The sequence below is a fragment of the Pleurodeles waltl genome, chromosome 9 (genome assembly GCF_031143425.1).
Source record: "Pleurodeles waltl isolate 20211129_DDA chromosome 9, aPleWal1.hap1.20221129, whole genome shotgun sequence".
NCBI classification, from domain to species: Eukaryota; Metazoa; Chordata; class Amphibia; order Caudata; family Salamandridae; genus Pleurodeles; species Pleurodeles waltl.
The window spans coordinates 330114038-330137974 of NC_090448.1; the positions used below are offsets into that span (position 1 = coordinate 330114038).

Genomic DNA, 23937 nt, shown 5'->3' on the forward strand with positions numbered 1-23937 from the left:
CTTGTAGTCTTATGAGATGTTGTAATTGTTTTAAATCTTATCCCGAATGCTACTTGCAGCAAATGTCTTTTGTAAAATATGTTAAATATGGGCTCTCGTGGGAAATTGGAATGTTTTAGACTACTCTAACAGATGAATTTTATCATACCTTATAATTTGTCTGTTGTACATTGTGTGGTCTTATCACCCTGGACTCTTTAATATTAATCTTTCGGGATCAGGAAGTACAGGTGAAAAAGGGACATGTTCAGGTTATTCAGCTGGTTGTGAAAAAAACAACGAATCACTCAACGGAGAGCACTCGTGGTGGCTTGATGAAAACATAGCCAGAATCACTATAAAGAGTGAGGCATGTAATAGCAATGGTTTGTGCCTAATTACGAGTACCACGTAAAATGCAAATGTGTGTGGTAACTCCTATTACTGTAAGTATCAGCATTATGAATTTTCTGAATTTTTCCCATTACATACTGGGTTTCATAACATCTGCCTCACCTGAATACATTTTGGCAGGCCAAGCTTGACAAAATTTATCGGGGAATATATATACCAAGGAAATGCAAGTACATGCTGCGTTAAGCTCTAAAATCGACATCACGTCTCATTTCGCAGGAAGAACAAATAAGTGAGAATTATCGCTCACTATACAAATTCAAATGCTTAAGAGTTGGATTATATTTTGTGCGATAATTATCAGTCACCCGGGCACTCATCATAAGACTCAGACAGTGGCTTTGTTACTATGGATTCAGTAGACCAGCTTAAATTTTATTGTGTTGACTGGTTTCAAGAGAATAATCCTTATCCTGGAAAATTGTCAAGTCAAGTGACCTGCTGGTCCTTCCATCACTGAATGTGTTGAAATGATTATGTGGCAATACCAGTCACATTTTATGGACTGAACACTATAATAACAATTTTCTTGGAAAGTTAATCTCCCTTAACTTGCAAGAAAATGGCCGCTCTGATGAAAAATGCATAATATTTGCCTTATTGTGCTTGATCAAACTTTTCTTCTGGTAATTACAACCTGGAAAATCGTTATTTAATTATTTTCATACCGTTGCATTGTCAGTTTTAACTTGCCATGTGCTTGTGAATGTTGCATGGGACTTTCACTCAGCCACCTGAATCTGAGATTCTCAAAGTAGATTCACATTTTCAGCCACAGGATGCTGTAGACCCAAACTATGATTGTAATCATGTATACTGAAAAAATACATTTGAAGTGCACAGTTACACTTTCTCTTACACCACGCAGTCATCTTATATATATTACTTTCCACTATTGATGGCCGAGATATTACAAATGGCCGGTGGTGGTATAGAATGTACTTTTCAGGTCTGGCCTTTGCTGCTTCTGTTCAGTACTGCATAAAGATTTAAAAAATCATGTAATGCTCCTTGTATATTAAACAGCTACTTGCACTTGGTATATTCCCTCTGAGCTGGCTTTACCAACTTAAAATTGTACTAGTCAGTCTAAGCAGTATTTGTCATCTTAAAATGATGTTAGGGTATTTTTTGTATTTTTTCCTGACTTCTTTTCCTCTTTGTATCTCAGGCACTTTTACAGGCATTTATTCAGTTATGCTTCCAAGGCTCTGCTGGTCCGCTGACAGTCAGAGAGTCCTTTTTGATACTCCACAGCGCAGTCATCAGGTAAGGAGGCCAAAATCAGGCTGCTCGGGCAGTGTTTTTTTTTTTATATTTAGAGGCTCTTTAGAAGTGTGTTTTCCAGTTTATTTGCTCCCTATTTATACAAATGTTGAGTAAAAAATAATTTAGAAAAATTTGTTTAAAAACTTGCCCCTGAACCAATTGGTTAAATGCATTTTGTCACGTTCCCAGCAATGGTCTTGTCATGGGATTTGGAGACAGAGAATGCAGTCTGGACACTGCGAATCTAACATATTCTATAGAGCAGTTGCGTGCTTCCGCCTACTCCATTCGGTTTTGTTGATAGGTGCAATTATTGAGACCTGAGACCATATGAACATGGAGGACTTCATTTACGTCAGATAACATCAGACTTTTTCTGCAAAGCTAAACCTCTACTCCATATGAGAACTGGAAATGTCTCCTTCTGCTATCTTGCTCAGACGATGCCTGGTATCTAAATGACTTATCCTTTATTTGCTTGTGATACAGCAGCGGTTTGTGAGGAAAGAACTGGATTTATCTTGAAGACAGACCGTTGGTGTCAGAAAAGATTATTTCCATGGGTATGCGTGGGATTGTGCTGATCGAGCAGGGTTGTAGCTCTAACTTTTGGTGCAATGTAAAGCTGTCCAGCTTCTATTATCCGGCTCCCACAAACATAATCAGGGTCAAACAGTAGCTTATTGATAATGCCAGATTTGCCTAGTGCTACAGCAGCAGGCCATTGTGAGGCCTTTGCTTGGGGTCCTATTGCAGTCTTTGATAACTGAGCAGTGTCCTGTGTCGATTGCTCTGGTTGCCACTGGTGTCCCACGTCCACCAATACATTTGCACTTCACTTAGTCACTTTCTTTTGTAGTGGTGGCGAAGTCAAGGCTTACTCTAGGAGTTGGCAGGCACGGCATAATATAGTAAATAGTACAAATTAAACTCCATATCTAGCGAGCTCCACAGCTTTATAGAAGAATAGAACCTACGTTAACAAGTAAGTTAAAATGGTAGCTAAGATTATGTTGCAGAAAGAAAAGTATTTGAAAGGTGTTTCTCTACTCAGGACTGACAAGTAAACCTTTATAACTGTGAACCTTAAGGCCACTGTTATTCCATGGGGCATCATTTGATGTTCAGATGACATACACTGATCCTGGCTGGAGGCATAGTATTTACCTTGGTTGAGAAGCTCGGGCTACCCAATGTTCTTGCATACCTCATACATTTACATCTTTCTCCAGTCACTGGGAAGTGCCTTTCACCACTTTCCTATGTTTTCACAAGGTCACCCTTAGCAGCAGTCACAGATCAGATCATACAAAAACATTCGAGGTAGTGTTATGTACCCACGTCCAACTGATGCAGCCAGAGATTTCAGACTGCTAAATGACAGCTGGCTATGACGTAAAGGACAAAGATGAAGTTTTGCTGAGCAGAGACTTTTGTTTGCAATGTGATTCCAAACCCCTTACCCACCAGGTAACTCCAATTTGGGGAATAAGGCTGTAACATAGGTTGCATTTTTAAACCCCAATTGCTGATGATGTCAACTTCTCAAGTATTTTATATTGAAATATTGTACACACTGTTGTATTCTACGCCTTTACTTGATCAGTACATCACATATGAAACAGCCTTCTATGAATGTCCCCATTGTTAATGTCAAGGTGACTCAAAAGCTGAGGACTAGCTTGTTTGGGAAATGTTCTATTGACAGGTTTTGCCCACCAGAAACAAGAGGAACTCAGTTACTAATTTGACTACCTCTCCCTGCCAAGGTACTCAATTGCCTTCACATGCTTTAGTACTATACCTCTGAAGACCAGAGAACAGGCTGGCTGGCACATTATTTCCCCTCCTGCTGTGTTTTATATAATTGGCCATGAGGTACAACTCTGTCACCTTTACTGGGCCATGGCATTGCTGGCTTGGTGCTGAAAGTGTTAATCCTTTCTGGATTTTGCAGTCACCAGATGGAACTGCCTGCATTTCTCTCTCCAATCCTTAACATTACATTCATGGTTCTTCAGGGTGATACCAGTAGGGTCGAAAGGCTACAGGGCAATTGGGTAGTGCCCAAAGGGCTGGTCTGACAGATCAGTTTGTGGGCCGTTTTTTAGATGTTTGTGAGCCTGTTGTATGGCCAGGTGGGCAGGTTTTTACTGTTGATTTCCCTGATATTACCACAAAAATTGCCTGCAGCAAACAAATTAATTAGGTCTCCTTTACCTTGCAAAATACTCAAAAGTGTTTCTTTATAAGTTAAAAACTGCACTGATATGCAAATGTGGGCCACCTGGTTAGATATCTGGATTGCTAGTGAGAACCACTTCTGTTTTAGTACCCAGACAATGTTTTTGTCCCAGTCCGACCCTGGACACTAGATTACTTTGGCAAATTCTGGCGGATGCTCCCCTGCGTTTGATGGTGACACCATGATTCTGGCTATCTAGGTGTAGGAAGTTGGCTGTGTATATACTATCTCAAATTGAGAGATAGTGTGCACAGAGTCCAAGGGTTCCCCTTAGAGGTAAGATAGTGGCAAAATTAGATAATTCTAATGCTCTATTTTGTGGTAGTGTGGTCGAGCAGTAGGCTTATCAGAGGGTAGTGTTAAGCATTTGTTGTATACACACAGGCAATAAATGAGGAACACCCACTCAAAGACTTAACTCCAGGCCAATAGTTTTTATGTAGAAAAATATATTCTCTTAATTTATTTTAGAACCACAAGATTCAAGATTTGAAGTAAATACATAAAATGCAAGGAACTCCACACAGGTAAGTAAGGAACTTTGAATTAGAGCAGTAGCATACACAGTTTTAGTTAAAATGGCAATAAGCTATTTTATAAGTGGACACAGTGCAAAATTCAACAGTTCCTGTGGAGGTAAGTATTGGTTAGTTTTTCAGGTAAGTAAGGCACTTAAAAGTTCAAGTTCCTGGTCATAGGCAGCCCACTGTTGGGGGTTCAAGGCAACCCCAAAGTCACCGCACCAGCAACACAGGGCCAGTCAGGTGCAGAGGGCCCAAAACACATAGGTGCCTATGGAGAACAGGGGTGCTCCAGTTCCAGTCTGCCAACAGTTAAGTACCTGCGTCTTCAGAGGGCAGACCAGGGGGGTTTTGTAGAGCATTGGTGGGGGACACAAGTAGGCATTCAAAACACACCCTCAGCGGCCAGGTGCAGTGTGCTTAGCAGGCGTCGTGGAGGGACCCGGGGGTCACTCTAGCGGTGCAGGCAGGGCACATGGGGGCTTCTCAGGCCAGCCACCGACTGGGCTAGGCCGAGGGTCGCCCGATGGTCACTCCTGCACTGGAGTTCGGTTCCTTCTGGTCCTGGAGACTGCAGCGGGTGCAGTGCTTGGTCCAGGCGTCGGGTTCGTTGTTCCAGGCAGTCGCGGTCAGGGGGAGCCTCTGGATCCTCTCTGCATGCGTCACTGTGAGGGTCCAGGGGGGTCGTCTCAGGTTACTCAAGAGGTCGCAGTCGCCTGGGAGTCCTCCCTGCAGTGCTGGTTCTCTGGAGCACGAGCTAGGGGCGTTGGGTGCAGAGTGTGAAGTCTCACGCTTCCGGCGGGAAGATTGAAGTCTTTAAAAGTTGCAAAAAAGTTGCAAAGTTGTTGCTGTTTCTGAACTGTGCCGCTGTTGTCAGGAGTTTCTTGGTCCTTCGGGTTTAGGGCAGTCCTCTGAGGCTTCAGAGGTCGCTGGTCCCTGTCTGATGCATCGCTGTGCAGGTTCTTTGAGTCTGGAGACCGGCCTGTAGGGCTGAGGCCAAGTCAGTTGTCGTCTCCGGCGTCTATGGAGGGCTTTCAGGTCAGAAGCGCTTCTTCTTATTGTAGGTTGCAGGAATCTGATTTCCTGGTTCTGGGGTACCCATAAATACTAGATTAAGGGGTGTGTTTAGGTCAGGAGCGCAGTAGCCAATAGCTGCTGTCCTGGAGGGTGGCTACACCCATTTGTGCCTCCTCCCTGCGGGGAGTGGGGCACATCCCTAATCCTATTGGGGGAATCCTCCAATCCCAAGATGTAGGATTTCTAAAGGCAGGGGTCACCTCAGCTCAGGACACCTTTGGGGCTGTCCTGACTGATGGGTGACTCCTCCTTGTTTTTCTCATTATCCTCTCCTGCCTTGCCGCAAAAGTGGGGGCAGTGGTCGGAGGGTCGGGCATCTCCACTAGCTGGGATGCCCTGAGGTGCTGTAACAAAAGGCATGAGCCTTTGAGTCTCACCGCCAGGTGTTACAGTTCCTGCAGGGGGAGGTGAGAAGCACCTCCACCCAGTGCAGGCTTTGTTTCTGTCCTCCGAGAGACCAAAGGCTCTCACCCCAGGGGGGCACAAACTCGTCTCAGTGGCAGGCTGGGACTGACCAGTCAGTTCTGCACTGAAGGATTGGGTAAATTACAGGGGGCATCTTCTAAGATGCCCTCTGTTTGTATTTTGTAATAACTCTAACAGTGGCATCAGTGTGGGTTTATTATTCTGAGAAGTTTGATACCAAACTTCCCAGTATTCAGTGTAGCCATTATAGAACTGTGGAGTTCATTTTGACAAACTCCCAGACCATATACTTATTATGGCACCACTGTACTTACAATTTCTAAGAATAGACTTAGACACCGTAGGGGCGCATTGCTCATGCAGCTATGCCCTCACCTGTGGTATAGGGCTGTAAGGCCTGCTATAGGGGTGACTTACCTATGCCACAGGCAGTATTTTATTGGCATGGCATCCTGAGTGGGATGCCATGTCGACTTTGCCTTTTTCTCCCCACCATCACACACAATCTGCAATGGCAGTGTGCATGTGTTAGGTGAGGAGTCCCTTATGGTGGCACAACACACTCTGCAGCCCTTAGGGACCTTCCCTGGTCACAGGGCCCTTGGTACCACTGGTACCTTTTACAAGGGGCTTATCTGTGGGCCAGGGGTGTGCCAATTGTGGAAACAAATGGTACATTTTTAGTGAAAGAACACTGGTGATAGGGCCTGGTTAGCAGGGTCCCAGCACACTTCTCAGTCAAGTCAGCATCAATAACAGGCAAAAAGTGGGGGGTGTAACTGCAACAGGGAGCCATTTTCCTACACTAGGTTACTGCCAAACTGCAAAGTACAAGCCATAATGCAACTGAACTGTCCTTAACTGAACAGTCCAAACCCAGTTTAGTAGGAAACCTTCCTTTTTGGTCCTACGTAACTAACCCTCACTTAAAGGTGACCAACTATGAGACCCCTTCCCTCCCTTTTCCACCCCCTTCCCTCCCTTTTCCACCCCCTTCTCTCCCTTTTCCACCCCCTTCTCTCCCTTTTCCACCCCCTTCTCTCCCTTTTCCACCCCCTTCTCTCTCTTTTCCACCCCCTTCTCTCCCTTTTCCACCCCCTTCCCTCAAACTTAATTTCCCTATACAGACATTTAGCATATATGTAAGCTTTTCTCTTGTATGTTTCTCTTTGGTGACATGCAAATTTTTCCTGTAAAGAAAAGCAGTCATGCAGCAGGCACGTGGGTTGAACACTAAACAAAAAATAACACTTTTTTGTGTGCTTTTATTGGTTAATGTAGCCTACAGGAAACTACAAGAAACAATTTTTGATCAATTTCTGAACAATTGGTGGTATAAGAAGAGGTGGTGGCTTGTTAATGCTGTTGAAGTATACATTAATAACCCAAGCTTACCCTTGTGTTTGGTATTTTCACAGGATTTGTTAGCAGTTGACACCCTGACAGGAAATGTGACCTCCCTCACTACAGGCAAGTTATATAATACTCTGAACTGGTTTGTAGTTTGCTCAAGCATAAGATGTCCGAGCACTTAGTAAATAGGGCAGGCAGGTTCTGTTGATGAATTCATTTGTATAGCAATAATATACTACCTTTTTCTATACTTTGACGATATGATACACACTTCGACTGGCTGACTGAAAATTTATCATGCAGCATCAACCACCGAGAGCCTCCTAGTTCAGGATTCGGCAAGCAAAGCTAATCCATATTCCTTTTCTACTGCCCCATCAGATAACCTAAAAAATAAATGCTATGGCCAAGAAGGTATTCACGTCAGCTAGCCTAAGGCTATGCTCTGTTTGCCTCCTAGATCATTATACACAATGCCTTTGGGGCATGTAGCATTCTGTTCTGCCTGTATTTTCAGAGGATTTCTGCACAACATTGGCCCACAGAGTACCGATTGTTGGTGCGGATGCTGCTGAACACTGTAGGAAGTTGTCTATCTATGTAGTGGCTCAATTTAGGGGGGCACTATGCAGTTAGTCCAGGGCGACTCTTATTGGATTTATAGGGATAAAAATGACAATTCCAAAAGCTCTCTTTTATGGTAGTGTGGACGAGCAGTTAGGCTTATCAGAGGGTAGTGCTAAGCATTTGTTGAACGCGCTGAGTCAGTAAATGAGAGACACTCCTGAAGCAATTCGAGACCAATTGGTTAGAAAAATAGTTATTTTGTATTCTATGTAAAGACCAGAACGTTTGCAGAAAAATAAATATTCCTGCAGTTCTTAGAACGATTTACAAGTAAGTAACACTTTTCTAGATGCATTTTTACGCAGCGCTGGTTCCAGAGTACTGTTTCTTCATGGGAGTCTTTCCATTCTGTTCTCGGGGGTCCCCTGTAGGTAGGATTTTGCTAGGGGTGCAAAGTTACAAACAAGACTAGCAGTTCAGGTTTACCTGCTCAGGAGCCTGGTGTTTGTCATTGTGGGTTCCTGCACACAGAACACATGGCGACGAGGGGGGCCACCTGGAAAATGATGCAAGGGGGGACTTGGGTACAAGCCCGGGAGTTCTCACCAGAGGGACTCGATTGTTGGGCATCCGGAGAGCAGGGGGGAACTGTTGGAAGTCGTGGATCTGGGCCGGAGCACTTGTGTGCAGTGGATCCTTGGCAGTGGTGCTCCTGCGTCAAAGCACACATGGCTCTTTGGAGGACCTGCAAAAGGAGAGACAGAACAAGGCCACTGGATGACTGAGAAGGTGGTCCTTTGCAATGCTGACGTCCCTTACCAGCAGGTCTTCGGTTCTGTTGTTGGAGTCCGGGATGGGCTTCAACAAGCCTTGGTTGGTGCAAGGGGTCCAGTACCCCAGATGTTGTTGCAGCTTGCCTCCGGTGGATCCCTGGGTCTTCTCACTTGGTGGGGAGACAGGGCTTACTTCTTTGAGCATGGGGACCTCCTCCTGGGAAGCTGCTGCATTGGTGGACCCAGGGTCTTTAAAGGTCCTGGCCTTGATATGCAGATTTGCTAGCCATCCTGCCGGAGTGGGTGGTAACACCCTTCTCTGGAGCAGGCATTGTTTCTGACCTCTGATATCGTGGCTCTCACCTCCAGGGCATCAGAAACATGTCTGTTTGTGGCAGACTGGACTAAACTAGTCAGTCAGCACACCAAGAGACTAGTGGGGTTCAGGGGGGCACCTCTAAGGTGGCCCCTAGGTGCATGCTCAAATAAGTCAGAGTCTGGCATCAGCCCACATTTATACCAAACACCACAGGGTTCAGTGAAGCCATTATGGGACTGGGTCACTCGAGTTGACTAGTGTCCAGCACATACCTTAAAATGGCTTCCTGGTTCACTTGCAATGCTCCGCAGTGGGGCTGAGCATCACGGGGCCATATCCACTTATGCAGATATGGCCACGCAGCAAGTGTACTGCACCCTGACATAGGGCTCTTTGGCCTGCCTTAAGGGAGACTTACTTTACTTACCTGTAGTGATGGGGGCATGGAGGCATGGCACACCAAGGGCATGGAACACCAAGGGTGTGTCATGTCTTGTTTTGTCCTGGCTTGTGCCAGGGAACGAGGACTGCAATGGCAGCTGTGTGCTTCTCATTTTTAGAGGGGCACCTTAGGGTGGCACAATGAGTACTGCAGTTCTTAGGGACCTTCTCCTCTGCCCAGGCCCTAGGTGCCAGGGGTACCACTTACTAGGTACTTTCACTGGTGGAGGAGTGTGCCAATTGTACACCATATTGCCTGTTTTTGGGAAAAAAGCACTGGCGCTGGGGCCTCTTTAGCAGGGACCCAGTGCACCTCAGTTGAAAAACCTCAGTACAGCTGGCAAAAAGTGGAGGGTGACCATGTCAAAAAGGGGCACTTTCCTACAAACAGATAATATGTACAGTCTGGCTTTGACTTTGTTGCTTATTCCATGGGCAAAATGTTGTCATCAGACACCATGATTGGATGTGCTTCATCAGATTTCCAGGAGGCATTTACGTTTCTTCTATGAACATGCTGTTTGATGGGGCAGAATCTTTGGTAACAAAGCAGCTGCTGTTCTTCAGCATTTTAAAGACAGCAGAGCTAAGGTTTGCTCCCTTGTGCTTCTTTACCCATCTGCCAGTTCTACCAGCAATACCAGACGTTTAGAGGCTATTCAGTAGGGCTTGCCTTTTGTCAGAGTCCCCATTCACAGTCTGACCAGCAGCTGCCATAAAAATGTTAGGGCTCTCAGAGGTAAATGAGATTGTCACCTGCACCAGTCGTCCTTTTCTCTGGCACCAACAAAACATTTCTTTAACCCCTTCGCTACCAGGCCTTTTCCCCCTCCTGTGCCAGGCCTTTTTTTGCCTATTTGGGGCAGTTCGCGCTTAGGCCCTCATAACTTTTTGTCCACATAAGCTAACCAAGCCAAATTTGCGTCCTTTTTTTCCAACATCCTAGGGATTCTAGAGGTACCCAGACTTTGTGGGTTCCCTTGAAGGAGGCCAAGAAATTGGCCAAAATACAGTGAAAATTTCGTTTTTTTTAAAAAAAATTGAAAAAGTGGCTGCAGAAGAAGGCTTGTGGATTTCCCCCTGAAAATGGCATCAACAAAGGGTTTGTAGTGCTAAACTCAGCAGCTTCCTAGCTTTCAGGAACAGGCAGACTTGAATCAGAAAACCCAATTTGTCAACACAATTTTGGCATTTTACTGGGGCATACCCCATTTTTGCAATTTCTTGTGCTTTCAGCCTCCTTCCAGTCAGTGACAGGAATGGGCATGAAACCAATGCTGGATCCCAGAAACCTAACCATTTCTGAAAAGTAGACAAAATTCTGAATTCAGCAAGGGGTCATTTGTGTAGATCCTACAAGGGTTTCCTACAGAAAATAACAGCTGAAAAAGAAAAATATTGAAATTGAGGTGAAAAAAACATAAATTTTTCTCTACGTTTTACTCTGTAACTTTTCCCTGCAATGTCAGATTATGGAAAGCAATATACCGTTACGTCTGCTGGACTCCTCTGGTTGCGGGGATATATAGGACTTGTAGGTTCATCAAGAACCCGAGGAACCCAGAGCCAATAAATGAGCTGCACCCTGCAGTGCGTTTTCATTCTATACCGGGTATACAGCAATTCATTTGCTGAAATATAAAGAGTAAAAAATTGCTATCAAGAAAACCTTTGCATTTCCAAAAAAGGGCACAAGATAAGGTGCTGAGGGGCAGTGGTTATTTGCACATCTCTGAATTCCGGGGTGACCATACAAGCATGTGAATTATAGGGAATTTCTCAAATAGATGTCTTTTTTACACACTCTCCTATATTTGGAAGGAAAAAATGTAGAGAAAGACAAGGGGCAATAGCACTTGTTTTGCTAATCTATGTTCCCCCAAGTCTCCCGATAAAAATGATACCTCACTTGCGTGGGTAGGCCTAGCGCCCGCGACAGGAAACGCCCCAAAGCGCAACGTGGACACATCCAAAATTTTGGGAGAAAACAGAGGTGTTTTTTGCGAAGTGCCTACCTGTAGATTTTGGCCTCTAGCTCAGCCGGCACCTAGGGAAACCTACCAAACCTGTGCATTTCTGAAAACTAGAGACCTAGGGGAATCCAAGGAGGGGTGACTTGCGGGGCTCGGACCAGGTTCTGTTACCCAGAATCCTTTGCAAACCTCAAAATTTGGCTAAAAAAACACATGTCCCTCACATTTCTGTGGCAGAAAGTTCTGGAATCTGAGAGGAGCTACAAATTTCCTTCCACCCAGCGTTCCCCCAAGTCTCCCGATAAAAATGATACCTCACTTGCGTGGGTAGGCCTAGCGCCGGCGACAGGAAACACCCCAAAGCGCAACATGGACACATCCTAAATTTTGGAAAAAAACAGAGGTGTTTTTTGCGAAGTGCCTACCTGTAGATTTTGGCCTGTAGCTCAGCCGGCACCTAGGGAAACCTACCAAACCTGTGCATTTCTGAAAACTAGAGACCTAGGGGAATCCAAGGAGGGGTGACTTGCGGGGCTCGGACCAGGTTCTGTTACCCAGAATCCTTTGCAAACCTCAAAATTAGGCTAAAAAAACACATGTCCCTCACATTTCTGTGGCAGAAAGTTCTGGAATCTGAGAGGAGCTACAAATTTCCTTCCACCCAGCGTTCCCCCAAGTCTCCCGATAAAAATGATACCTCACTTGCGTGGGTAGGCCTAGCGCCGGCGACAGGAAACACCCCAAAGCGCAACGTGGACACATCCTAAATTTTTGAAAAAAACAGGTGTTTTTTGCGAAGTGCCTACCTGTAGATTTTGGCCTGTAGCTCAGCCGGCACCTAGGGAAACCTACCAAACCTGTGCATTTCTGAAAACTAGAGACCTAGGGGAATCCAAGGAGGGGTGACTTGCGGGGCTCGGACCAGGTTCTGTTACCCAGAATCCTTTGCAAACCTCAAAATTTGGCTAAAAAAACACATGTCCCTCACATTTCTGTGGCAGAAAGTTCTGGAATCTGAGAGGAGCTACAAATTTCCTTCCACCCAGCGTTCCCCCAAGTCTCCCGATAAAAATGATACCTCACTTGCGTGGGTAGGCCTAGCGCCGGCGACAGGAAACACCCCAAAGCGCAACGTGGACACATCCTAAATTTTGGAAAAAAACAGAGGTGTTTTTTGCGAAGTGCCTACCTGTAGATTTTGGCCTGTAGCTCAGCCGGCACCTAGGGAAACCTACCAAACCTGTGCATTTCTGAAAACTAGAGACCTAGGGGAATCCAAGGAGGGGTGACTTGCGGGGCTCTGACCAGGTTCTGTTACCCAGAATCCTTTGCAAACCTCAAAATTTGGCTAAAAAAACACATGTCCCTCACATTTCTGTGGCAGAAAGTTCTGGAATCTGAGAGGAGCTACAAATTTCCTTCCACTCAGCGTTCCCCCAAGTCTCCCGATAAAAATGATACCTCACTTGCGTGGGTAGGCCTAGCGCCGGCGACAGGAAACACCCCAAAGCGCAACATGGACACATCCTAAATTTTGGAAAAAAACAGAGGTGTTTTTTGCGAAGTGCCTACCTGTAGATTTTGGCCTCTAGCTCAGCCGGCACCTAGGGAAACCTACCAAACCTGTGCATTTCTGAAAACTAGAGACCTAGGGGAATCCAAGGAGGGGTGACTTGCGGGGCTCGGACCAGGTACTGTTACCCAGAATCCTTTGCAAACCTCAAAATTTGGCTAAAAAAACACGTCCCTCACATTTCTGTGGCAGAAAGTTCTGGAATCTGAGAGGAGCTACAAATTTCCTTCCACCCAGCGTTCCCCCAAGTCTCCCGATAAAAATGATACCTCACTTGCGTGGGTAGGCCTAGCGCCGGCGACAGGAAACACCCCAAAGCGCAATGTGGACACATCCTAAATTTTGGAAAAAAACAGAGGTGTTTTTTGCGAAGTGCCTACCTGTAGATTTTGGCCTCTAGCTCAGCCGGCACCTAGGGAAACCTACCAAACCTGTGCATTTCTGAAAACTAGAGACCTAGGGGAATCCAAGGAGGGGTGACTTGCGGGGCTCGGACCAGGTACTGTTACCCAGAATCCTTTGCAAACCTCAAAATTAGGCTAAAAAAACACATGTCCCTCACATTTCTGTGGCAGAAAGTTCTGGAATCTGAGAGGAGCTACAAATTTCCTTCCACCCAGCGTTCCCCCAAGTCTCCCGATAAAAATGATACCTCACTTGCGTGGGTAGGCCTAGCGCCGGCGACAGGAAACACCCCAAAGCGCAACGTGGACACATCCTAAATTTTGGAAAAAAACAGAGGTGTTTTTTGCGAAGTGCCTACCTGTAGATTTTGGCCTGTAGCTCAGCCGGCACCTAGGGAAACCTACCAAACCTGTGCATTTCTGAAAACTAGAGACCTAGGGGAATCCAAGGAGGGGTGACTTGCGGGGCTCGGACCAGGTTCTGTTACCCAGAATCCTTTGCAAACCTCAAAATTAGGCTAAAAAAACACATGTCCCTCACATTTCTGTGGCAGAAAGTTCTGGAATCTGAGAGGAGCTACAAATTTCCTTCCACCCAGCGTTCCCCCAAGTCTCCCGATAAAAATGATACCTCACTTGCGTGGGTAGGCCTAGCGCCGGCGACAGGAAACACCCCAAAGCGCAACGTGGACACATCCTAAATTTTGGAAAAAAACAGAGGTGTTTTTTGCGAAGTGCCTACCTGTAGATTTTGGCCTCTAGCTCAGCCGGCACCTAGGGAAACCTACCAAACCTGTGCATTTCTGAAAACTAGAGACCTAGGGGAATCCAAGGAGGGGTGACTTGCGGGGCTCTGACCAGGTTCTGTTACCCAGAATCCTTTGCAAACCTCAAAATTTGGCTAAAAAAACACGTCCCTCACATTTCTGTGGCAGAAAGTTCTGGAATCTGAGAGGAGCTACAAATTTCCTTCCACCCAGCGTTCCCCCAAGTCTCCCGATAAAAATGATACCTCACTTGCGTGGGTAGGCCTAGCGCCGGCGACAGGAAACACCCCAAAGCGCAATGTGGACACATCCTAAATTTTGGAAAAAAACAGAGGTGTTTTTTGCGAAGTGCCTACCTGTAGATTTTGGCCTCTAGCTCAGCCGGCACCTAGGGAAACCTACCAAACCTGTGCATTTCTGAAAACTAGAGACCTAGGGGAATCCAAGGAGGGGTGACTTGCGGGGCTCGGACCAGGTTCTGTTACCCAGAATCCTTTGCAAACCTCAAAATTTGGCTAAAAAAACACATGTCCCTCACATTTCTGTGGCAGAAAGTTCTGGAATCTGAGAGGAGCTACAAATTTCCTTCCACCCAGCGTTCCCCCAAGTCTCCCGATAAAAATGATACCTCACTTGCGTGGGTAGGCCTAGCGCCGGCGACAGGAAACACCCCAAAGCGCAACGTGGACACATCCTAAATTTTGGGAAAAAACAGAGGGGTTTTTGGCGAAGTGCCTACCTGTAGATTTTGGCCTCTAGCTCAGCCGGCACCTAGGGAAACCTACCAAACCTGTGCATTTCTGAAAACTAGAGACCTAGGGGAATCCAAGGAGGGGTGACTTGCGGGGCTCGGACCAGGTTCTGTTACCCAGAATCCTTTGCAAACCTCAAAATTTGGCTAACAAAAACCCATGTCCCTCACATTTCTGTGGCAGAAAGTTCTGGAATCTGAGAGGAGCTACAAATTTTCTTCCACCCAGCGTTCCCCCAAGTCTCCCGATAAAAATGATACCTCACTTGCGTGGGTAGGCCTAGCGCCGGCGACAGGAAACACCCCAAAGCGCAACGTGGACACATCCTAAATTTTTGAAAAAAACAGAGGTGTTTTTTGCGAAGTGCCTACCTGTAGATTTTGGCCTCTAGCTCAGCCGGCACCTAGGGAAACCTACCAAACCTGTGCATTTCTGAAAACTAGAGACCTAGGGGAATCCAAGGAGGGGTGACTTGCGGGGCTCGGACCAGGTTCTGTTACCCAGAATCCTTTGCAAACCTCAAAATTTGGCTAAAAATACATGTTACTCACATTTCTGTGGAAGAAAGTTCTGGAATCTGAGAGGAGCCACAAATTTCCTTCTACCCAGCGTTCCCCCAAGTCTCCCGATAAAAATGATACCTCACTTGTGTGGGTAGGACTAGCGCCCACGAAAGGAAAGGGCCCAAAACACAACGTGGACACATCACATTTTTTTATAAAAAGCAGTGCCTACCTGTGGATTTTGGCCTGTAGCTCAGCCGACACCTGAGGAAACTTAGCAAACCAGTGCATTTTTGAAAACTAGAAACCCAGGGGAATCCAAGATGGGGTGACTTGCGGGGCTCTGACCAGGTTATGTTACCCAGAATCCTTTGCAAACATCAAAATTTGGCCCAAAAAACACTTTTTCCTCTCATTTCGGTGACTGAAAGTTGTGGAATCTGAGAGGAGCCACAAATTTCCTTCCACCCAGCGTTCCCCTAAGTCTCTCGATAAAAATGGTACCTCACTTCTGTGGGTAGGCCTAGCGCCCACAAAAGGAAATGGCCCAAAACACAACGTGGACACAACATATTTTTTCACAGAAAACAGAGGTGTTTTTTGCAAGGTGCCTACCTGTGGTGTTTGGCCTGTAGCTCAGCCGGCCCCAGGGGGGGGGGCAGAAATGCCCTAAAATAAATTTGCCCCCCCAACCCCCACCCTCCCCGGGAGCGACCCTTGCCTACGGGGTCGCTCCCCCTGCGTGACATTGGCACCAAAAAACAAATCCCCGGTGCCTAGTGGTTTCTGCCCCCTTGGGGGCAGATTGACCTAAACTCTGCCAATCTGTCCCCAGGGGGGCAGAAATGGTCTAAATAAAATTTGCCCTCCTGGGGAGCGACCCTTGCCTGATGGGTCACTCCCCATCTCTAAAAAAACAAACAAACAAAAAATAAATAAAACACAAAACAAAATTTGCCCTGGCGCCTAGAGGTTTCTGCCCCCCCCGGGGGCAGATCGCCCTAATAATAGGCCGATCTGCCCCCAGGGGGGCAGAAATGGCCTAAAATAAATTTCTCTCCCCCCAACCTCCACCCCCCCCCGGGAGCGACCCTTGCCTACGGGGTCGCTCCCCCTGCGTGACATTGGCGCCAAAAAACAAATCCCCGGTGCCTAGTGGTTTCTGCCCCCTTGGGGGCAGATTTACCTAAAATTGGCCAATCTGCCCCCAGGGGGGCAGAAATGGTCTAAATACAATTTGCCCCCCCCAGGGGAGCGACCCTTGCCTGATGGGTCGCTCCCCATCTCTAAAAAAAGAAACAACAAAAAAAAAAACCACAAAAAAAAATTGCCCTGGCGCCTAGAGGGTTCTGCCCCCCCTGGGGGCAGTTCGGCCTAATAATAGGCCGATCTGTCCCACGGGGGGGGCAGAAATGGCCTAAAATAAATTTGCCCCCCCAACCCCCACCTCCCCCCCGGGAGCGACCCTTGCCTACGGGGTCGCTCCCCCTGCGTGACATTGGCGCCAAAAAACAAATCCCCGGTGCCTAGTGGTTTCTGCCCCCTTGGGGGCAGAATGACCTAAAATTGGCCAATCTGCCCCCAGGGGGGCAGAAATGGTCTAAATACAATTTGCCCCCCCCCCCCCAGGGGAGCGACCCTTGCCTGATGGGTCGCTCCCCATCTCTAAAAAAAGAAACAACAAAAAAAAAAAAACACAAAAAAAAAATTGCCCTGGCGCCTAGAGGGTTCTGCCCCCCCCTGGGGGCAGTTCGGCCTAATAATAGGCCGATCTGTCCCCCGGGGGGGGGCAGAAATGGCCTAAAATAAATTTGCCCCCCCAACCCCCACCCCCCCCACCGGGAGCGACCCTTGCCTACGGGGTCGCTCCCCCTGCGTGACATTGGCGCCAAAAAACAAATCCCCGGTGCCTAGTGGTTTCTGCCCCCTTGGGGGCAGATTGACCTAAAATTGGCCAATATGCCCCCAGGGGGGCAGAAATGGTCTAAATACAATTTGCCCCCCCCAGGGGAGCGACCCTTGCCTGATGGGTCGCTCCCCATCTCTAAAAAAAGAAACAACAACAAAAAAAACACAAAAAAAAAATTTGCCCTGGCGCCTAGAGGTTTCTTCCCCCCCTGGGGCCAGATCGGCCTAATAATAGGCCGATCTGCCCCCAGGGGGAGCAGAAATGGCCTAAAATAAATTGCCCTCCCCCCAGGGAGCGACCCTTGCCTAAGGGGTCGCTCCCTTTGCGTGAAATTCACGCAAAGAAAAAACTCCCTGGTGTCTAGTGGTTTCTACCCCCCTTGGGGGCAGATTGGCCTCATCAAAATAGGCCAATCTGCCCCCAAGGGGGGCAGAAATGTCCAAAATATAATTTTCCCCCAAGGGGAGCGACCCTTGCCTAAGGGGTCGCTCCCCACCAAAAAAAAAAAAAAATATAACACAAAAAACAAAAAACAAAAAAAAAGGTCCCTGGTGCCTAGAGGTTTCAACCCCCCCTGGGGGCAGATCGGCCTAATAGTAGGCCGATCTGCCCCCGGGGGGGGCAGAAAAGGCCTTCCCGAAAATATGCCCCCCCTGGGAGCGACCCTTGCCCAAGGGGTCGCTCCCTTTTGTCAATAACAATAAAAAAAAAAAAAATCCCTGGTGTCTAGTGGTTTCTACCCCCCTTGGGGGCAGATTGGCCTCATCAAAATAGGCCAATCTGCCCCCAAGGGGGGCAGAAATGGCCAAAATATAATTTTCCCCCAAGGGGAGCGACCCTTGCCTAAGGAGTCGCTCCCCACCAAAAAAAAAAAAAATTAAACAAAAAAAAAAAAACAACAAAAAAAATGGTCCCTCGTGCCTAGAGGTTTCTGCCCCCAGGGGGGGCAGAAAAGGCCTTCTCAAAAAAATGCCCCCCCTGGGAGCGACCCTTGCCCAAGGGGTCGCTCCCTTTTGTCACTTTCAATAAAAAATAAAAAAATCCCTGGTGTCTAGTGGGGTTTCAAAAGCCGGATTGCAAGCAATCCGGCTTTTGAAACCCTCGGAGGGACTTCAAAGGGAAGGAAATATTTTTCCTTCCCTTTGAAGCCCCTCCGGGCCTCCCAGTGATTGAAAAAGAAATGCTTTTGCATTTCTTTTTCAATCGCGCTGGAAGCAGAGCTTCCAGCGCGACTAGGGAGGCCCCTGTGACACATCAGCGGTCGCACGCGCGCTGACGTCACAGGGGGGGGGTGGGGGGGGGTCGGGGGTGTAAGGGAAAGGTCTTCCCCTTCCATCCCCGACTTGGGGGGGGGAGGGGGGTGCACGGGGGGCACGCTAGCGCGCCCCCAAGTTCCCCTGTGCCTAGGACGAGATGATCTCGTCCAAGGCACAGAAGGGGTTAACTTACCCATCAGTGACTGTTTGGGGCCAGTTGGAGGCAGCATTGCCTACCCTACTGGCAAGCTATTATATTGAACCAAAGGGTCCTTAAAACTGTTCATTTTGGTTATACTCTTCCATTTCTGGAAAAGCGCAGAGAAACTGATGTTGCTCACCAACGTCACTCAAAATTGTACCTGAGGTAGAGAGGCAGAGGTTTTGGGTGGTACTTTCTAGTACTTTCTGCTCTCCATGATTGACCGCAGCCTGAGACAGATGTTGGAACTCAGGATATTGAACCTGTTCTTCATAAGTTCAAAATTATGATTGTCGCACAGGTTCTTTTGGCCTTCGAACCTGAAGACTGGATGGTAACTTAGGACCTTCCAAGTCTCCATCCTGTCCTTTGGTCTGATATCAGTCCCTTGCATCTTTATGAAGGACATGTCAGTGGTCGCAGCCCATCTTTGCAGTCGGGGGTAAACATAATACTGTACCTGGGTGACTGGCAGATTTAGGCTGACTTGCATCAGCTAGTTTCAGACTGCCTGCAGAAAACCGTGTTGACTTTGTCCAAAATGGAATTTTCAGCCCAAATCACATCTTCTGGACTCAGAGGCTGAACTTCATTGTGGCTATTCTGGATATGGTAACTCTGAATCCTTTTCCAGCACCACAGTGAATTCAGCTTATTCTGGTTATGATCCCAGCATACCAGCTACTGTCCCAGCCTTAACAGTTTTGAGACTACATCTTCTAGTGCTTCTAGTGTGATGCATGACTGCATGCATGCATGCATGCTACAGGTGTCCAGCACTCATAGGCATGTGGGGGCTCTTCATTGGAACCTGAGACTACAGTGGGCCCAGAATTGAGGACACCTATTGGATAAGACCGTCATCTCCAACAAAGGAGTCCAGGACCTTCGGTGGCAGATCACTGATGTCAAACTGATGTGTGGTAGACTATTCTCCTCACCTACACTAGAAGTTAGGAGAATAACGGATTCATCCACTGGATTTGGAAGGTCACCTGGATAAGGAGTAGATCAGAGGTATTCAGTCTCTGGTTCCGCAGCACATTGCATAAATATTTTGGCGCTGTATGCCATCCAATAGGCCATCAAGGCCTTCCTGCTTTCTGTTATGGGCAGGTTGGTCACATGCTGTTAGACAACATAACACTTGAATTTGGTACTGCAAAAAAGCAAGGCAGAATAGGGTGTCATGTCCTCATCTGGAGGCATTGAGTCTATGCTAATAGCTCGCCGTGCATAGAATTCTCCTGATAGTTAATAATTATGCAGGTTTATATACTTAATAATTATGCAGGTTTTCACAGTAGCTGGGAAGATGACCTAAGCAGACATATCTTTGCTCAGTAATATTCCTTGTCGTTGGATCTGTTCACTATCTGTGAAAACACTCAATGCCCAACTACCTGCTCTTAAAAGTTTCCTCTTAGTGGGGGGGGGGTCTCTGGGAGACCTGTTCTACCTTTGGTGGTATTCTGGCTTCCTAGATACGTTTCCTCCTCTGCCCCCAATTGCACTAGTAGTAAAGAAGGTCAGTTGGTTCTGTTGGACGCGAATTGGGCTAAGATGCTGTTACTCCTGCAGATTCTGAGCATCTTCCCTTCATTTCAGCTTCCTCTTTGGGAAGTTCTGTTGCTCCATCCACATCTCCTTGATCTACACACCATGTGTGAGAAGCTTTAATCTTCCATCAAAGGTAGTGAATGCAAGGTTGTTTATTCTGGCCATTGAGCCTGATTTGTCATTTGAAGAAAAGTAAGCTGGCTCCCTCTGTATGTGAAACTCTCAGAAGTTCTCATGTTCATTTTATCTTTTGCCTGACAAGACTTTTCTGTGGACACTGTTATATGTTACTTATTGACTCTTTCAGCTTTCCTTAGTTTGCCTCCTCAGCCCTCGCTGTTGTGATGCATTTCTTTTAACTGTTCCTCAGTTTCCTTTATCATGCTGCTGATCCCATAATTTGGTTCAGATGTTCCTTGTGTGCCCTTTGGATCCTCTTCACAAAGGCACACTGTGTTGGCTGACTTTGAAGACCCTGTCCCTCATGATTAATTCTGGATGTTCCATTGGTAATTGAAAGTATTGTCAGTCTGTATACTGCGTATTTCCTGGCAGATCGCTAGGAGACCCAATCATCCTTTCCTGTGAAGTAACTCTTTCATGTGGCCAGCCCATCACGCTCCTCCCCACCACAACCCTCTGAGGGTAGGACGCCAAGCCAGTTGAGTTTTCAGCAGGCCCTTAGCTTCTACATTGATGGGACTGAGGAAGTTGAGGTGGATGAAATCTTGTTGGCAGGTAACTTTTGTCTGGCAAGCTGTTGCCAATTTTGTGAATGAAATTTATCTGAGGTCAATGTGGAATGGCCTCCTGTCTGTGACAAAAATTGGGCAGGTACTGGAGAAGTACCTGAACTTTGTCACTAGAAAGAAATTGTTAATGTCAGCCAGGTCAGAACACCACCACTTCAATTCCCAGCCCTGATTTCACAGTGGAGGAATCCTCAGGACTTTAAGAGTTGCGATTGAACTTCTCTGGAAAAGCTTTGAATCTATTTACCTGGAGTCCTGTGTTAGTAGGCAGTCTTTTCAAGCCCAAAAAGGTTTTTATTGTACCACAGAGAGACTGACCTGACTAGGAAAATCACTGAAATGAATCATAGTACGAAGGCATCATCCAGGATTCTAAAGACATATTAGCCAGAATGATATTTACTTCCTGGCCAGATTCTGCATATCAGAGTTCCTTTTTAGTTTGGCTGCACTCAGCCTCACAAAACAGGCAATTCATACCCTGGTCTTCATGGGGCACACCATAAAGAGACAGGGAGCAAGGTTTTAAAAATAATAAAGTGCTAGCTTAGTAAGATTGCACTTCTATATTCAAACGTTAAAACTTCAAGAAGGTCATTAAGATAGAGTAGTGGCATATATCATGCCACCATTTCTTGTTTTTTTAATCACATCAAGCAATGACAATTGTTCTATTCTCCAGTTTTTAAAACCTATGGTACTTTCTCTTTGAGTTAATTTGCATGTCTGGTTCAGAAGAGATCCTGCATCCTCAATTATCTTGCAGTTCCAGTGGGCAAGTTGTATGTCAGGCAACTGATCAAAGCAATCAACAGTTCAATTACTTGATTAGCCTCATCATCTCATTTGGGCCTGAGTCATACTTCTTTTTAGCAACTTCTCTACTGTAGGAAACAGGATTGTGGTGTGGTTGTGAGCTCTCACCATATAATAATGTCACAATCAGGTCCAGTTAGGTTTCTTTTGTAATACCCTTAGCTCAGTCAGTTGTAGCTGTGGAACAGAGCAGCCAGGCTAATCAAAATGAACAAGTGTAACGCATTTAAAAGTTACAAATCAGGTAAGTGAGAAACGTGACACAATAAAAATCCAACATCAATTTTTAAAAAATAGTTTATTTTTATCTTAGACTCAAAAATGACAAAATCTATTAAGGGAGCTGGAGATATGATTTTTCAAAGGTGAATATATTATTTTTAAAAGATGCAATAAATTGTTGTATCTGGTTGAGCAGTTCCTAGCCACTTGGCTGGTAAAGCTACTCCTCTTAGCTTGAGCGGGCCAGCAGTTTTAGCGGCATCTGGGTCTGTTGCTCATTCAACGCAGTCCAGCCAAAGTGGTCCTGATGCTGGGGATGCAGGATGTTGAGGGTCTGAAGATGCTGGAGGTGTTGCAACAATGCAGTGAGTATTCCTGGGACCACTGTGGTATCCATAAGCATCGGGGTTGTCTCTGTCCTCAGGTCTTGGTCTCTGGCAGTGCAGGGGAAGAGTCCAGTGCAGGTATAGTTGCCACTCGTAAACTTGTCGACCAGTTTCAGCAGTCTTCAGCAGTTGCCTGTAGGTGTTTTTTATTTGAAGGGCATCTAGAGCCCACTTTGAGGTCATTGACAGATCCCACAGACTTGGAGGCACTTTGTTGGCCAGTGGCGTGCAGGTGTCCCTGACAGCTGGGCTTTTGAATGGATGCAGGGTCCTTTGGCGGTCCTGAAGCTTAACAGGTGGCTAGCCACCTAGCCTTTGGAGTCACTTCTTCCATCCTTGCACAGGTAGAGAGCACTGTTCCACAAGTGGGCAAAGCAGGCACAACCCTTGTTGCTGTTTCCTCAGGTCCAGCAGGTGCAGTCCATTCTTTGGTACAGCCTGTGTTTGGTGGGTCCAGGGAGCAGCAGAGCAGTTCTCCTGACTTCTTCCAGTTCATTAGTAATCTGAAGCTTGTTGGCCTAGAGTGCCATTTTTATGTCATCTTATCATTTGTGCATGTGTAAGGGGGGGACTCTCTAGCCAGTGGGGAAGTAGTTCCCACTTGGCTACCCTTCCCACGTAATATCACTTTCCGGGTGTCTGACCACCAAACAATTCCGGGTATACCCCTGTCTGCCTGAATCCAAGATAGTACAAGCCATCTTCCTCTGTGAGGGGCCGTGGGCACGTCCCTGGGCTGTATCCAGCATATTGAGCAACTCCTCCTGGGAATCCGGTTTTGCAATGTGTTTTCTTCCTCTGGAGGAGATGCCAGTCTGTCTGTCTAGACAGAGAAGCGGGCAAGCAGAGTGATCATAATTTGCTTAACTTAGGTGGTAGCCTATTTGACACTAGGCCATCTGTGGCCACCAACCGGTAGTCATCCTGCTGGAGAGGGGCAGACCTCCTCCGTTCAGCAGTTCTCTTTATTCCCTGTTCCTTTGTGTGCTTCACACTTCCTAGTGGGGTGCATCATATTATCGCAGGTAACAACTTCTGCAGATGGATAGAAAAGGCTACCAAAGGTTAAGGAAACAAAAGGTTGACTTTCTAAAGTCACCTTTCTAAGTTACCATAAATCTAATCCCTGCTACGTGTGGGGTTTGATTTTAAGTTTAATTGGTGTAATATCTTTGGTGGTCCCAAATGGAAGTTAGCACTCTGTGCAGTGGCTAGTAAACCTCAATGGTAGTCAGTGAGACCACCCGCCTTCCTACAGTGAAAAAGGCAATTTCGTATTTTCACTGTCAGGGCATGTTAAGCACAAAAGGAAACATGCTTTTCCTTTTCATACTAAGCACCATATCCGATGAGCTACCCAGACCTTCCCTAAGTGGTGGCTTATTGATAGGGAAAGGAAAGATTTGACCCGGCAAAGGGTTTATTTGTCCCTGTTGAGTTGGCAGGTTTAAAGCTAAGGCTGCCTGACTAGGCTACAG

General features: G+C 46.6%; 1 protein-coding gene across 2 annotated transcripts in view; it reads left to right on the top strand.

The window, feature by feature from the left end:
- The window catches only part of APEH (acylaminoacyl-peptide hydrolase), a 278020-nt gene that overhangs the window by 157485 nt on the left and 96598 nt on the right, over nt 1–23937 (top strand). For both annotated transcript variants that reach the window (XM_069206858.1, XM_069206859.1), the window contains exons 13-14: nt 1565–1662; nt 7350–7401. In XM_069206858.1, the coding sequence (XP_069062959.1) occupies nt 1565–1662; nt 7350–7401 (150 nt within the window). The remainder of the gene's footprint in view (nt 1–1564; nt 1663–7349; nt 7402–23937) is intronic.